Source organism: Anabrus simplex, chromosome 1, assembly GCF_040414725.1.
Source record: "Anabrus simplex isolate iqAnaSimp1 chromosome 1, ASM4041472v1, whole genome shotgun sequence".
NCBI classification, from domain to species: Eukaryota; Metazoa; Arthropoda; class Insecta; order Orthoptera; family Tettigoniidae; genus Anabrus; species Anabrus simplex.
The window spans coordinates 1099670831-1099686785 of NC_090265.1; the positions used below are offsets into that span (position 1 = coordinate 1099670831).

Consider the following 15955-nt stretch of genomic DNA (forward strand, 5'->3'; position numbering starts at 1 on the left):
AGTCTGACATATGATATGAGAAAAGAACTGGAATCAGAGATAAGGCTATTTGCGGATAGAGTAATAAATGAGTTGCAGGGTTGTGAGTGACTGCAGATCTCTTTACATGGTTATGAGGTTATTTAGCGGTTGTAGGACAACAGCCCTAGATGCAGATCATTGGTGAAAGAATAAAAATGGATCCAAGATAATCAATCCCTTGTAACTACTATTACAACCTAAAACATCCCACCTGTTACTGTTGCTGACAAATATTTTCGAAATTCTTAAATGATTGCAAAGGAATTGGAAATTTATTGAACATCTCCCTTAGTAAGTTATTCCAATCCCTAACTCCCCTTCCTATAAACAAATATTTGCCCCAATTTGTCCTCTTGAATTCCAACTTTATCTTCATATTGTGATCTTTCCTACTTTTAAAGACACTATCCAAAGGACGTCTACTGATGTCCTCCCACGCCATCTCTCCACTGACAGCTCGGAACATACCACTTAGTCGAGCAGCTCGTCTCCTTTCTACCAAGTCTTCCCAGCCCAAACTTTGCAACATTTTTGTAATGCTACACTTTTGTCGGAAATCACCCAGAACAAATCGAGCTGCTTTTCTTTGGATTTTTTCCAGTTCCTGAATCAAGTAATCCTGGTAAGAGTCCCATACACTGGAACCATACTCAAGTTGAGATCTCACCAGAGACAAATATGCTCTCTCCTTTACATCCTTACTACAACCCCTAATTATCGGATCCAGATAGGAAAGAAAGAAAAGATACGTGGTTTGACACTAATAAGGATGAATACGGCCTACTTTGCCCTCTGCATTCTGATATCTAAGGTTCTTAAGCCTCGCATCCAATTATATTGGAGCAGTGATAAATGTATTTAGATCCCGAAAGGTGTGAAGAGCCTCTACATATACCTGAATGTTTCGAGATTTACAACACAAATTCTTCATTCTGACATTGTTATTGGTGAATACAATTATTCTGAATGCTTCACTGAAAACTGTGCATGAAAAAATTCTGGTTGCTGTTCCATTTATGGCGTTTATTTCAGAGCGGTGCACAGTAGTTCTGACCGGGTGGCTTACTCATGTTAAAGGCGATTTGAATCCAATTTCTAAGCGAGCACGTGGGACCATCAAACCTGGGTTAAAATTATAATATAAACAGTTATGCTGTTTGGCAATTCTATCATGCTTATTTCCGAGGCAATCATTTTCTATAAAAGTATTTTAACATCAACTGTGATTTTGGACTAAAACACTTATCAACACACGATGTAATAAAAGTCTACCTGGCAATGATGCTTTTCATTTTGTTGTCACTGTGGTCCAACTCTCGGTCCAGTTCCAGATCAGGAGAACTCAGAGCTGATGACCGCTGTTGTTGTTGTTCTGCTTGATCTAATTTCAACTTAAGCAGCTCCACACTTGCCTGCAATCGCTCGATTTCACGCTCATACTGAAATATAACATATAAAATTTAATATCTTGTAAAGGTGGGCCTGGTTAGTTAACATACATGATTCATCTACAATTAATTAATCTATTTATTTATTTATTTATTTATCTTAATTAGGTATTTTTAATACGGACGTGCACTGGCATAAATACCTATTGAAATACTTTGACACAAAAACATGACAAATTTTTTTTTCAATATAAGACAGACATCAAATTTGTACACTATGCAATTTGCACATATAATTCTACAGTATTAAGTAAATTAGCTAACATTCAAATTAAAGAAAGAACCAGAGAAGGCAAAGGAAAATAAGAAGAGTACATATTGTTGTTTACATTTGTAATTAGTGAGTTCTTGTGTTTGTATCTTGCAGGATGAGAACTGACAAAGATAAGGTGTTAAGAGGTTTTACAAAAGACTAAATTACAGTCTTCATCATGTGAAGTACACAAGGAGGAAAGATCACTATTTTCAGTTTAATCAAGAAACTTGGACTGAAATCCTGGAGGATGAAGAATTGGTGCAAATGCCATCCCACGAAACTAATGATGCCGAGACTGTTTACGAGTCTTTGAATGATGACGTAGCGAAAGATTATTCCTGTGGATTATATCACAAAATGTAACTAAAGCTAAAAGCAAACGATGGTCCTTGAAAACAACACTTCAGGAGGGTGTAGGAGAGTAAATCAATGAATCAATGAATCAATCAATGCTGTCACCAAGGTGGCAGATTCCCTATTCATTGTTTACCTAGTTTTTTCTTAAACGTTTTCAAAGAACTTGGAAATTTATCGAACATTTCCCTTGATAATTTAATCCAACCCCTTACTACTCATTCTATAAATGAATATTTGCCCCAATTTGTCCTCTTCAATTCCAGTTTAATCTTCATATTACGATCTTTCCTACTTTTAAAGCTCGGATCACACTTATTAGTCTATTAATGTCGTTCCACGCCATTTTCCAAGGACAGCTTGGAACATACCAGTTAGTAGAGCAGCTCATTATCTTTCTCCCAGAGTCTTCCCAGTATAAACTTTGCAATATTTTCATAACGCTACTCTTTGGTTGGAAATCACCCAGAACAAATCGAGCTGATTTTCTTTCCAGTTTATGTATCAAGTAGTCCTAATGTGGATCCCATACACTGGAACCATACTCTAATTCGGGTCTTACCAGAGACTTATACGCCCTCTCATTTACATCCTACTGAAAATGAAAACCTACAACCTGTTTTCCAGTCATTGACCGGGTCAGGGATGTAATGAATGAAACATATATAGGCTGTTATTACAATGGGGTCGACTCTGCCAAGATGATTTATTAATGAGTGATAAATGCTATGAAATGATAATGGAGAGTATTGCTGGAATAAAAGATGACAGGGAAAACCGGAGTACCCGGAGAAAAACCTGTCCCGCCTCCGCTTTGTCCAGCACAAATCTCACATGGAGGGACCGGGATTTGAACCACGGTATCCAGCGGTGAGAGGCCGACGTGCTGCCGTCTGAGCCATGGAGGCTCTTACATCCTAGTACAACTCCTAAATACTTTCATAACCATGTGAAGAGAACTGTAACCTTTCTTAACAACCTCGTTAATATGATTACCCCAATGAAGATCATTCCTTATACACTGCCTGACAAAAAATTGAAGCATCCACAAGGGGAGGAGGAAACAAAATTAAACTTCACGTGATTAAGAAAACAAGTCAAATTTACAAAGAACTTGACTGTACGAGTCCACTTATCAGTATGAGGTTGCACCCTCTCTGGCTTGGATGCATGCAATGATTCAGCTGCCTCCTGAGGCAAGCTGGCCCACAGTTGTTCTAACTGGTCCTTGATATTCCGGCACTGGGACAGAGTTGATGTCTGAGCTGGTCCCACACATGTTCTATCGGGAACAGATCTGACGATCTTGCTGGCCACGTGTATGAACGAACATTGTCCTGTTGAAAACTGGCACCATGATACTGTCACATGAGAGGTAACACATGAGGACACAGGATGTCCGTGATGTACCGTTGTGCCATCAGAGTTCCCTCAATCACTAACAGCCATAACCTGAAATAATACCCAATGTTTCCCCACACCGTGATGCCAGGAGTATAGCTCCACTGTGCTTCTCTAAAACATTGGAAGAATGAGACCTCTCCCCAGGTCGCAGACGATGGTCATCCAGGGTAACATAGAAGTGCAATTCATCACTGAACACATGCAATGCCATTCATCAGCAGTCCATGCTTCCTGGTCACAGCACCAGTCCAAACGCAGCCATTTGTGGTGTTAGTGGCAGCATACGCATGAGACTGTAATTCAGGCTGCCGCTAGTATCCATCCAATGGTGCGGGATGAAACAGAATGTAGCAGGGAGTCATTACTTGTTCTCAGATGGCAGGCACAGATGTGAAGAGGTTATGATGTGCTTGGTGCACAATACGACGATCTCCCTTGTGGTGGTCAGACGTGGTTGCTTGACGAGTATGCCTGCCCTCATGTTTTCATGCACTCCAACATCGGGCAATTGCCACATCTGAATGCTCCACAAATCTGGATATGCAGAATTCAACCAGGCAGCCAAATTGAGACCCACAATGAGGCACCTTTCAAACTCTGTCAGGTGCTGATAACATTGTCTCATACAAGTACGTGGCATCTCCGTGTCCTTCACAGTGATCACTCAATATCTTGTTCAAGCCCCTTATATACCCTACATTAAACACGAACAACACTAATGCACTCTGGTGGCCATTCTGTTGCAGAGAATTGCAACTCTATAATCATTTACATGAGGAAAGCAATGGGAAACTACTTCACTCCTCATTTCCCTAGTATCCTCTTCAGTGACGCCTAGGCTATTTATGACAGCTGTTGACGGAACTGTGGAGGATCAAACAAGCCTTCGGGCTAAATACCCGACATACAATCATTTACATACCCGTCGATGGGGTATATGTGTACGAAGCTACATTGACATCTGCCATTTTTTCTGGGTGCTTCAATTTTTTTTTTTTTTGTCAGGCAGTGAGTTATCACCTAGGTACTTACAGCGTTCCCCATAAGATACTACCATCCCATCAACACAGTAATTAAAACTGAGATAACTTTTCTTGTACATATGAAGGTGTACATCTATTTCAAAACATCTCCCTTGTGCCTATGTAGATCAGTTGACGATCTTTCATTGCCATGTTATTCGTTTGCAGAAACAAAATTCCTGCTTGCTTTCTCAAACTGGGAATGCTGATGATGATGATGATGCTTGTTGTTTTAAGGGGCCTAACATCGAAGGTCATCGGCCCCAACTGGGAATGCTGACCTGACGCCTGTGTATTTCAATATGCCTCAAGACAATATGGCTCACATTAAGGGCTCTAAATATGTTACCATCTGAACAGGTTGTTATGAAAAGGAATGCTGCACGGTAACATTATGCCTGTTAGCTGATGGAATAAAACTCCCCGTGTTTGTCATTCTGAAAAGAAGAACACTTCCAAAAGGAAACTTACCATCTGGTATTTTTATTCAGACACAAAAATCTGACTGGATGGACAGTGCTCTAATTGAGATACTGGGTGAAGTGTATTTGGCAACATTGCCTAGGAGCTTCAATGCAGAAGAAGAGCATTTTTGTGCTGGACGGTCATAGTCGCACACTACAGATATCATACGGAAATTATAAAGAAAGGAAAAACCAAACTTGACATAATTCCACGAGGTCTGACCATCATACCCGCCTTTCAAAGCTGCACTGAAACAGCTCTACATCAAATGAATGGCATCTGCCAGGGATCATGCACCGACACCAACCGGACAAGTGAAACGACCTGAAGTGGAACTTCTAAGCAACTGGATAAAGACTGCATGAGCTCACATCTCCAACGACTTGGTGAGGAAAAGTTTCAAGAAATGTAGAAGTCGTTCAGTGGGACGACCAAGGTTACGATGGCTGGACGATGTAGAGGAGGACTTGAGAAGGCTGGCCGCTTCGAGTGACGACTGGAGGAGACAAGTGATCAACAAGGCCCACCTGAAATTAGCAATTTTGTGACACATCTGTGGAAATTTGTAAGTAAGAATTTGTAAGATGCGATTTTTCTTCCAAATGTTTTAATTAAAAGTTCAGGGTATGGATCTTATTCAGAATATACAGTACCAAGGTACTTTCCTAAACCTGAACACCACCTGAGGTCATACCAGTTTCAAGTCACCAAGATTCTTTCCCAAATCTTACACCAATGAAGCCTGTAGTAAAAAATGTTGGACTTTTTAAGTCCTTTTCTTATCTGGTAATTAAGTGCACTTCATCTCTTTACTAATAATACAGAGTGAAACCTTGTTCATGCGTTCCTCATTAACACGTTTTCCCACTTAGCACGTTGTAAATTCGAAGTCCCGATTCTTACCTTATTAAATTTATGTAAAAATACCTCGCTTATCGAGTCATGAATTTTCGCTATTACCGCTTAGTATGATCACATTTTTCCTAGCCCTGAAAATGTTATTTCCCATCCCTTGTGAAACAAGCCTGATTTCCAACTCGGGTAAGACCCGTCACCACAGTTGAGCAATTATGGCAAAAGGCCTTACATTCCTGAACTTCACAGGATAATTTGCACGTTCAGGGAGCAAACCGTTAGCCTGAAGAATGTTCAGTTTTGCTTGCCGGTTAGCAGCAAGATTGCCGAATAACACAGTGAGACTATTTGTCTTGTATTTCACATTCCATTCAGAAGTTAGAAATTTATTTTGTTTTGAGTGGTACAGTGAAGTGTAACAAATATTTGTCGCGTGATACGGATGCCTATATCTGGATTAGGAATATATAAACATACCTATTGCATTACTACGAGTACAATCACATTTTTCCTAGCCCTAAAAATGTCATCCCTTGTGAAAGAAACGCGATTTACACCTCGGGTAAGAGCCATCGCCACAGTTGCATGATTACGGAAAAAGTGAGCCTATTTGTGTTTGTATTTCACATTCCATTCAGAAGTTACAAATGTATTTTGTGTTGAGTGCTACAGTGTTGTCGCGTGATACGGTAGCCTATATCTGGATTAGGAACATAATCATGTGAAATTGACTAGCGTGGTGCATATTTGTCTTGAGATAGCCTAGTTATGGATACAGAAAAGGTCGTGAAATTCCTTGCTAATGAAGACAAAATGAAAATCTTTCGGAAAATGGACTGGCATCCGCATCTTTAAATGCGAAGAGGTCGCAAATATTGAACTCGCAACTTCAAGTTTCGATTCTTTCATTCGACTATAGGTCGAAATTTTTCAAAATGGCGGTCAAAGTCAGAGATAGCCTAGTTATGGATACAGAAAAGGTCGTGAAATTCCTTGCTAATGAAGACAAAATGAAAATCTTTCGGAAAATGGACTGGCATCCGCATCTTTAAATGCGAAGAGGTCGCAAATATTGAACTCGCAACTTCAAGTTTCGATTCTTTCATTCGACTATAGGTCGAAATTTTTCAAAATGGCGGTCAAAGTCAATCCTCCTGATTCCTTCTGGTTGAACATGGACGAGTGTAACCTCCAATTCACTGTCTAAGAGTGTGACCAGAAAATAATGTTTAATAACCCACTGCTCCGAAATAAAAGGCTTCACTAACATTTGTTTTAGAAAGAGTATGATCTGCAATAATACTTGGATATTTTTATTGGCCCCATGTATATCTTTTCATATTTGTCGTTTGGTGTTTTTCAGACCTTTCAGTGCACTTGTTATCATATAAGCCCCAGCAGAAAAGGTTTTCATATTTGTTCTCTCGTATTTTTCACACCTTTTAATACTTTCCTCTCATCATTAGAAATGGTAGATATAGTTTCCACCGTACCCACGGATACACAATGTAAAATGCCCTTGTGTCGGAAAACATCATATTTAGTGTTTCCACATCCCTGTTTGATAATTTTTATTCGTATATTCAGTAGTAAGTTTTCTCATTTATCAAGTTCACTTCTCTTGTCCTCTGCAGAAACATCTTGACAAGATTTTACTGTATATATATTGAAAATATATTAAGCTTTATATACAAACAGAAGGAAGTTCCGCCATATACATGTATATAATCACGGCATTTGCCATATACAGTATTACAGCTTTCTTGTTGAATAAAACGAGAGAAAAAGATCTTTCCTTTTCAAAAGAATTCCTCATTATTAAGTCTAAATTAGTAAGATTTACCTCCCCAACAAGATTTATGTTCAAATTTCCTTTAAATGGAAACAATATAGTCAGAAGATTATACCTGCTCGATGCTCCTTGCACTGCGTACTTTGCCTCTGCGACCGTGACAACTATCGTCATCAGATGAATCAGACAGGTCTCGTGTTGAATCAAGTGAAAGGCGTCTCCTCAGCTTTGAGCAGCAAATAGATCTCTGTTGATCTGGAAATGAAGGAATGACGAGCTAATTAAAATTAGATCATTAACACTCTGGCTGATGACTCAATAAACGAGAGCAACAAACAATGGAACAAGTTATTCCCTTAATTATGACATATTTATACAAGGAAACGGCACAAAACTCCCGTTATAATATAAGCACTTTTTATAGTAGGACAATAGCCTCCAATGAATACAAACCCTAACTTGGCTTCTGGAACCTGTTTCATAATTATTTGTAAGAATGTATACTACAAAGTCATGTAACAGATTTTATTTACAACTGAAAAATAGGCTTAAAATCAAGAATGATGCATTTATTACTGGTATCTTGAAAAAGCAAGCATGTAGTTTTATGCAATTATCAATATTGTGATCACATTCACAGGACCTCCAGTTTTACATGGAATCTGAAAACAGCGATGTGACTTTTCATTTCAAACACAAATGCATTGGCTTTCTTTCTTTCTTAACCTGTTTACCCTCCAGGGTTGGTTTTTACGTCGGGCTCAGCGAGGGATCCCACCTCTACCACCTCAAAGGCAGTGCCTGGAGCGTGAGACTTTGGATCGGCGGGACACAAGTGGGGAGGAGGACTAGTACCTCGCCGAGGCGGCCTTACATACTATGCTGAACAGCTTTCTCATGAGATGGGATGATTGACAGGGATAGATAAGGAAGAAGGAAGGAAGCAGTCGTGGCCTTAAGGTAGGTACCATTCCGGCATTTGCCTGGAGGAGAAGTGGGAAACCACGGAAAACCACCTCCAGGATGGTTGAGCGGGGAATTGAACCCACCTCCACTCAGTTGACCTCCCGAGGCTGAGTGAACCCCGTTCCAGCCCTCATACCACTTTTCAAATTTCATGACAGAGCCGGGAATCAAACCTAGGCCTCCGGGAATGGCAGCTAATCATGCTAACTACTACACCACAGAGGCGGACACAAATGCATTGTATGTTGAAAAAAAGATTCTACCCTTTATATAAACATCCCAACATTTTTCATTCACAGTGAACCTGAATTAATTTTCCAAGTCTGCAAAATGAAAGCTTTCCTTCATTGCAAAAAAAAAAGCAAAAAAAATCCAAAAGGTAGAAACTAGAGAACTCTGTTCCTATTTGCCAAAAGACTGTATCACAGACTTACCAACATTACTGCTGTAGGTACGATGATGCGGCTGGAGCAGGGCCACTTGTCCATTGGCTGCTCGCCAGTTGTTTCCTGTCCGAAGTGCACACTGTGGATTGGTCCTAGGGGCTCGTAAACCAGGAGAGAAGCGGCGTGTAGATGGTGGCGTCGGAGTGGACGGCGATGGTGACAGATCCACTCCCCCTGTTCTCTCCCCTCCAACTCCATTCTCTTCTGAGGATGAACTACACGAGTGTCTTCGTCGAAGATGCCGATGGTTTAACTCCATATGATACACCGGGTTTGTGAATGCTAGTGGTGCCGAGTTGGGAACAGTTACATTATTATTATTGCTTGGTGTAGATGTATTGACAAGAACAGGTCCATTGTTATTATTATTGTTGTTATTAGCATTGGTGTTATTGTTGTTATTGTTAGCTATAGTTAAATCAACAGGGCTTGAGCTCTGACTGTATGCAAAACTTTGGTAACCAGACGATGCCACATTTGACAGCTGAGATATTGAGATCTGACTTCCTTTGTTTGTATTGGGTTCTGAGAGATTCTCATCATCGACATATCGCAGTACATCTGAAAGTTCATCAAGGTTTCCATTTCCATTAACATTTCCATTGGCAGAGGCATGGTTGCCGTTCAGTCCATTGGCAATGGAGTTGGAGCGGACTCCTCGCTGTTGAGGACCACCTGACTGGCAGTGAATCCCACACTGGTGAACATATCCTCCAGATCCATCATGGTAGTCGTCCACCACTGTATGGGCTGCAGTCATACTCAACTTGGGAAGGAAGGCATTGCGAGGCAGTGTAGACGCACGCGGTACCATGGGAGACCTGGCAGATCCATTGCCCAGGTGAACAGAACTGCTCATAATATCACTACCAGGACTTGCATGAACCATTCCTGGTCCATGACCCATTCCCATGGTAGGCACCAAACCATTACACACTGTTGGGTCATTGAACCTACAAGGAAAAAGAAAAGCAATACTGTTTGAAAAAAGATACTTAAAACTAGTACTTAGGAGGTAAAGTTTCTGTCATGAAGTGAAAAACCTTTTGTAAATGACTATGTTCTTCTAGGATATTAAGCCACATCAACATATTTACAATATAAACACAGCCTAACATCCCGGAAAGAGGCCATCACTCATCAAATGACACCAGTCAGACAGGCCTAAACCAGCATAAATTTTTAACCTGCATGAGGTTAATACCTGAAATATTATGGACACACTGTTTGGTATACTACCCCATTATGGTAAACACAGCACACAGCTCTATCATGGTGGTTGTCTACTATCGTATGTTACACTTCATCCTAACTAGACCAGGAAGGTATCGTCATATATTACTTCAAGATAGATCAAAGCTTGATTTATAAAGGCTTAACACCTAGATCATTACTCCTGAAGAAAGAGTAGATAGGCCCTCAGATGAGGATGATGAATTTAAAAATAACGAGTTTTGTAACTTTTCACCTAAAATATAATTTTTCTGAAGTACCAAAATTTTACCCTATAAAGGAGTTCTTTTAACATGTGCTAAATCTCCTGACATGAGTTTCTTACATTTAAGCAGCTCAGGTGGCCCAGGTGATGAGACTACTAGGATCAAAACGTGAACAATTATGAAAGCTGAAAGGGTGCTATAGATCTCAAGACACTTCTGATTAGTAAATAGGATGGACAAGAGCAATGATGGACAGAAAGAAGCCTGGCACAACTAAGGAACTAAAGGTCCTTCGTCATCACTGAGCAGTTAACCATGAGAGGTCCAAGTGGATTTGCCTGAGAAAATGTTGCCTAATGAAACTATCTCAATATATTAGAGATGTATTTTTTTAAAAAGGAACAAACTGAGGTATTTTATTGTTTATGAAAATGAATTTTATCACAGTAAAGAAAATTGTTGCAAAGTTGTTGCTGTAGAAACATAACAAAACCAACCCAGCTTAACATATTTTAATAAAAATATTCACCTGAAGATATTGCGATGCAGTGACTGGTACCCATGAGGCTCTGAAAGTCTGATGCCTCCATCAGGAGTGGGGCTAGACATTGGAGGGGAACTGTGCTGTCTCAGAAGTCCAATGGGCTGACTCAGAGCTAAGCGAACACGATCTAGAGCTCGCTGCAGCCTCTCCACTTCTCCATGACCAGCTCCTGGAGCTACTTTGGCCACACACTCGTGAAGAAGAGCAGCCAAAATACTCAACTGCTTGCCCAGGTCAATGTAGCCATCAAACTCAAGGCAGTGGGGTGAGGGGACATCTTTAGGTACACGACTCTGTTATAAATAGAGGGAGAAACTTATCACTTTATAGTTCTTCAAACAACAGTCATAAAACAGTGAACTTTAACAAATAAAAAGGAAGTGCTAGTACTGAAGAAACACAAGCAGAATTTAAGTATCATGTCAATATTTTACAAGTTCTTACGTTTTTACGTTCTTGACCAGTCTACCTATAACAATCGGTTTTTTAAATCTCCACTTGTGCATGACAACACATTTAAATATTAGTTACATCAAGAACATGAAAATGAAAATCGTGGGTCAAATAAGCCCCAGTTTTAATATCATCCTTTCTCAAGACTTATGATAAAAAAGAAGATCCATTTCATTTTATTTTTGAACATTTTAAGTTAACCAGAATAGAACTGCCAAGTTAAAACACATTTAATATAAATTTATATTTTCAATCTTGACCAACCCACAATCAACAATCAGTTCAAATCTCCACTTGTTGTTGACGACACATCCTGTCAACAAACACGGTACGTCAAGAACATGATATGATATAGGGGTCACATAAACCCCGGTATGTAATCCTCTTTACCAATCCATTTTAGTTTTGGACATTTTTCAAATTAGATAGATTAGGACCAAAAAACTTAACTGTATTAACTTATGTTACCTGTCTTAAGAGTTCATTAATGTTTGTATATATTGGTATGATTATATTGGTTAAAAAGGTCCCAAACCTTGACCTAAAGGTTGTATACAGGCTGAAGATGCCCAAAATAATGGGTGAACCATGTACCTGACCTAAATAAGTCTACATAAAATCATGTAGATAATAACCACATTAAATGTGGAAAGTATTGAATAGGTGGTTTTTTTTATTAAATTATCCTTGATATCTATGCTTAATGTCAATATTTGTCATACAAAGATATATGAAAAACTCTTCACAGGAGTTTGTCAGTACACGAACATTCATGGTATCAAATTGCAGGACATGATATTTTAAAATGTATGTGTAATCGAGTGAGATTATATGTTGTACTGAATAGGTAGATCCTCAAGGAATATTCTTCTTTTCATCAAAGTAATATATTGTTCAATACGGACCAAAATCATGAAATTCTTAACATGTAACCTATCAGTGTTATTACAATATCAAATCACTAGCTCACACCAAGGCATTGAAATGTATTGATGTGTTGTTGAAGTGTGCAGGACAAAATTTGTTTGATTATCTAGACCTGTTGTCACTCAGAAAATGAGGACCATTATAAGAAGTAAATGATAAATTGGAGCAGAAAAAAATTTGACGATTGCTCCCTGAAAGAAAAGTGAGCGTGAAGGAACTAAACTTCTTTTATTTCATATGTTGCATTAAAAGTGTGAATTTCAGGTTAAGCTATGTGCATTTTTCGATTATCCCTGTTACCTCAGGTCCATATTAGCACGGATGATTTGGGAGTTTGCTATACATAATGATGAGAGATACAAGGGGGGAGATTTAAATATTGTGGCTTCAAAAGCTGGTGACTATACCTAAGCTTGTTGCAATGTATGTCACATAAAAGTACATACCCTGGATGATTAAGAGTAAAAAGGTAGTACACAAACAGTACTGTACAATACAATTCAGGTTATCTATGGAACTAAAAGTATTTTTAGAAGTCTATATGACAGATATGAAACTATAGCACATGACCCGTGTTAATAAAGGCTATGTTCTCAAGACAAAAAACACCACAAGAGAAGTCAAGCTAGCAATAGTAGCCAAGATATAGGGTATACTGAGGGATAGGATTTATGTTAATGCTGTACTTGTTCTACTTACAGAGATAAGCTGCAGGAAATTCTTCATGGAAGGAGCCTCACGTTCCAGAAAGTCATTCATGAACTCCATGAAGTTTTCCTTGCCCTGAAAACGAGTGAAGTTGGCCAGTGTCTGCAGCGTCTTGGCCACCAAAGTCAAGTTACGAGCTGCCTTCTCGTTGGGATATTCTGAAGTACAAACACACATGTATGACGACACTATACACAACATGACTCAGATTAAACTTATTTAAAAAGGTAGAAAAAATAAACATCATAATCCATGTGATAACCCCGCTGGTTGCCCAATAGGTGTTGTGAATTCACTTTGCGTATTTAATTGGAAAATAATTCATATCTTCGGTAAATTCTACGAAGGTTGATCAAATATAAACAGTATTTCTGTTACTGAACATCAACAGTTGCCGCGCTTCTACTATGCTTAGACGGGGCCGTTAGGAGTGGGGAGAGTGCGCTGTTAGATATTTCTCGCCATTTCGTCAGTAACACTCACGATGTCGGAACAACAGGCGCACCCCTCTACTGTGCAACGCATAATTATAAAATTTCTTGCTCATGAAGGAGTTACAGCGGCGGAAATTTGCCGGAGATTGACTGCACAGTTCGGTGATCAAACATTGTCAAGGAAGGGCGAGAACATGTGAAAAATTAGCAACACGGTCGCCGTCCTCGGACCAGCATTATAGACAAAAACATTCACGTGGTTAAAGACATTATTGACGACGATCGACGAGCGAGAGTATCAGAAATTGCAGAACAAGTCAGAATCAGTTATGGGAGCTGTCAAACAATCATCACAAATGACCTCCAGTTCCATAAAGTGTGTTCCAGATGAGCCTTTTGACCGAAAATCTGAAGTTGAGACGTTTGGAGGTCTGACTACACTTGATCATCCTCCTTATAGCCCGGACTTATTGTCCTGCGATTTCCATTTGTTCGGACCGCTTAATGAAGCTCTAGGAGGGCAACAATTTCAAGCCGACAAGAGTGTGGTAGACTTTGTGCGCAACTGGCTGGTGACAGGAACCTGTTCTTTTTACAATGAAGGCATCAAAAAGCTGCCCATAGGCTGGGGCAAATGCATTTCCAAAGCAGGAAACTATGTAGAAAAATAAATTGTAATTGCCTTGTGTTTTTCAATAAATGACTTTAAATAAAAAATAAAATCCTGTTTATATTTGATCCTCCCTCGTATGATATTTTTATAACTAAAACTACAATGATTGTGAATCTTTCCTTTACATACTTAGAAAGTTGCAGGCATATTACACCAATATTTGAGACATTACCTTATTTCTATAGTTTTATATCAGAAGTTTCTTTCTTTTTGTTTTTCAGATTAGTTGCAAGAAAATGCTAACATGCCAACATTATAAAACATAATAAAACTTTGTGTTTGGACAGTACAATCTACACGGCCAGACATTTCTGCTTGCCTTACGAAAGAAACCCATATAGAGTTTAATGTCAGCAATATAATTTCCTTATTCTGAATTAGATATGCTGGCTAGCTCTTGCTACGAATTACAAGTGCAAGCAAATGCTGCCTGAAACATTTGCTTATCTTGTAATAAAGATACAAACCTATAAATTGCACTTGAGATGGTGGTGGTGGTGGTGATTTTTTTTTTTTTTTTTTTTTCTAGGGGCTTTACGTCGCACCGACACAGATAGGTCTTATGGCGACGATGGGATAGGAAAGGCCTAGGAGTTGGAAGGAAGCGGCCGTGGCCTTAATTAAGGTACAGCCCCAGCATTTGCCTGGTGTGAAAATGGGAAACCACGGAAAACCATCTTCAGGGCTGCCGATAGTGGGATTCGAACCTACTATCTCCCGGATGCAAGCTCACAGCCACGCGCCTCTACGCGCACGGCCAACTCGCCCGGTGATTATTGTTTTAAGAGGAAGTACAACTGGGCAACCATCCTCTATATAACACTAATCAAAGAGAAAAAAAAGAAGGGGTCCGACACTTCGAAAAATGAAGATATCGGCCAAAGGAAGACAAGGGCCATGAAGGGCGTGAAAATGAAAGACTCCCTAGCCCTCGCAAACCTAATAGCGTCGGGGTCAGAAAAGAACAAGTTGACCAAGGGAGGTCGGATAAGATAGATGAAAGTTAGGAGCCTGGCACAAGTAAGCGGAAGAAATGCCAGGACTCAGCTGAGGGCCCCGTGATCTCCAACCCACGCTTCAAAGTTCTGAGCCCCCTTTTAGTCACCTCTTACGACAGGCAGGGGATACCGTGCGTGTTATTCTACCGCCCCCACCCACAGGGGGTTTGCACTTGAGATCACAAAAATAAACATATAGACCTATAAATAGCTCATATTAGAAAAGTAATATGCCTTAAATATTTAGGTCGGATTACTATTACTACTATTACTATCACTCGTAACTATGGCTTCAACAAATCAAGGTGAGTCTAGCGGTTTGCAACATTTAGCGAGTGTTAGTGGAGCGGAAATTACGACATATTTTGTTGAAGATGTACTAGACAATGGCAGTGTTGATTGATTTTAGCACTGGTGATGGGCTAAAAGAGAGACATTTACCTCCAAGATTTAATCCACAGACAAGAAAAAATATGTTAATCGGCGATTTGTGTTGTATCAGAAAATAGGTGTTAGGAAAGATGTGAGAACACTGTGTGCTATCTGCAGAAATGTGCCCTTGTGCTTCAGCTCCTGTTTTGAGGCATACCACACCTCAGCATGTAAAGGTAAGATACAATAATATATTTTATTAGCATTTCAAGAATATATTTTCCAAAATATTCAGTAAAATGCAATGCATGGTTGATCAAAATAATTCACAATAACTCTACGTCCATAACATTTGGAGGGCATTTTCTGCTCGACGAC

At 39.5% G+C, this 15955-nt stretch overlaps 1 protein-coding gene across 1 annotated transcript in view; it reads right to left on the reverse strand.

Annotated features, from left to right (window-relative positions):
- The window catches only part of raskol (Ras GTPase-activating protein raskol), a 220731-nt gene that overhangs the window by 4786 nt on the left and 199990 nt on the right, over positions 1-15955 (reverse strand). Inside the window, exons 11-15 of the mRNA XM_067137493.2 lie at positions 13092-13258; positions 10998-11305; positions 9018-9982; positions 7733-7872; positions 1294-1460 (exon numbers count right to left, since the gene is read on the reverse strand). Coding sequence (XP_066993594.2) covers positions 1294-1460; positions 7733-7872; positions 9018-9982; positions 10998-11305; positions 13092-13258 — 1747 coding nt within the window. The remainder of the gene's footprint in view (positions 1-1293; positions 1461-7732; positions 7873-9017; positions 9983-10997; positions 11306-13091; positions 13259-15955) is intronic.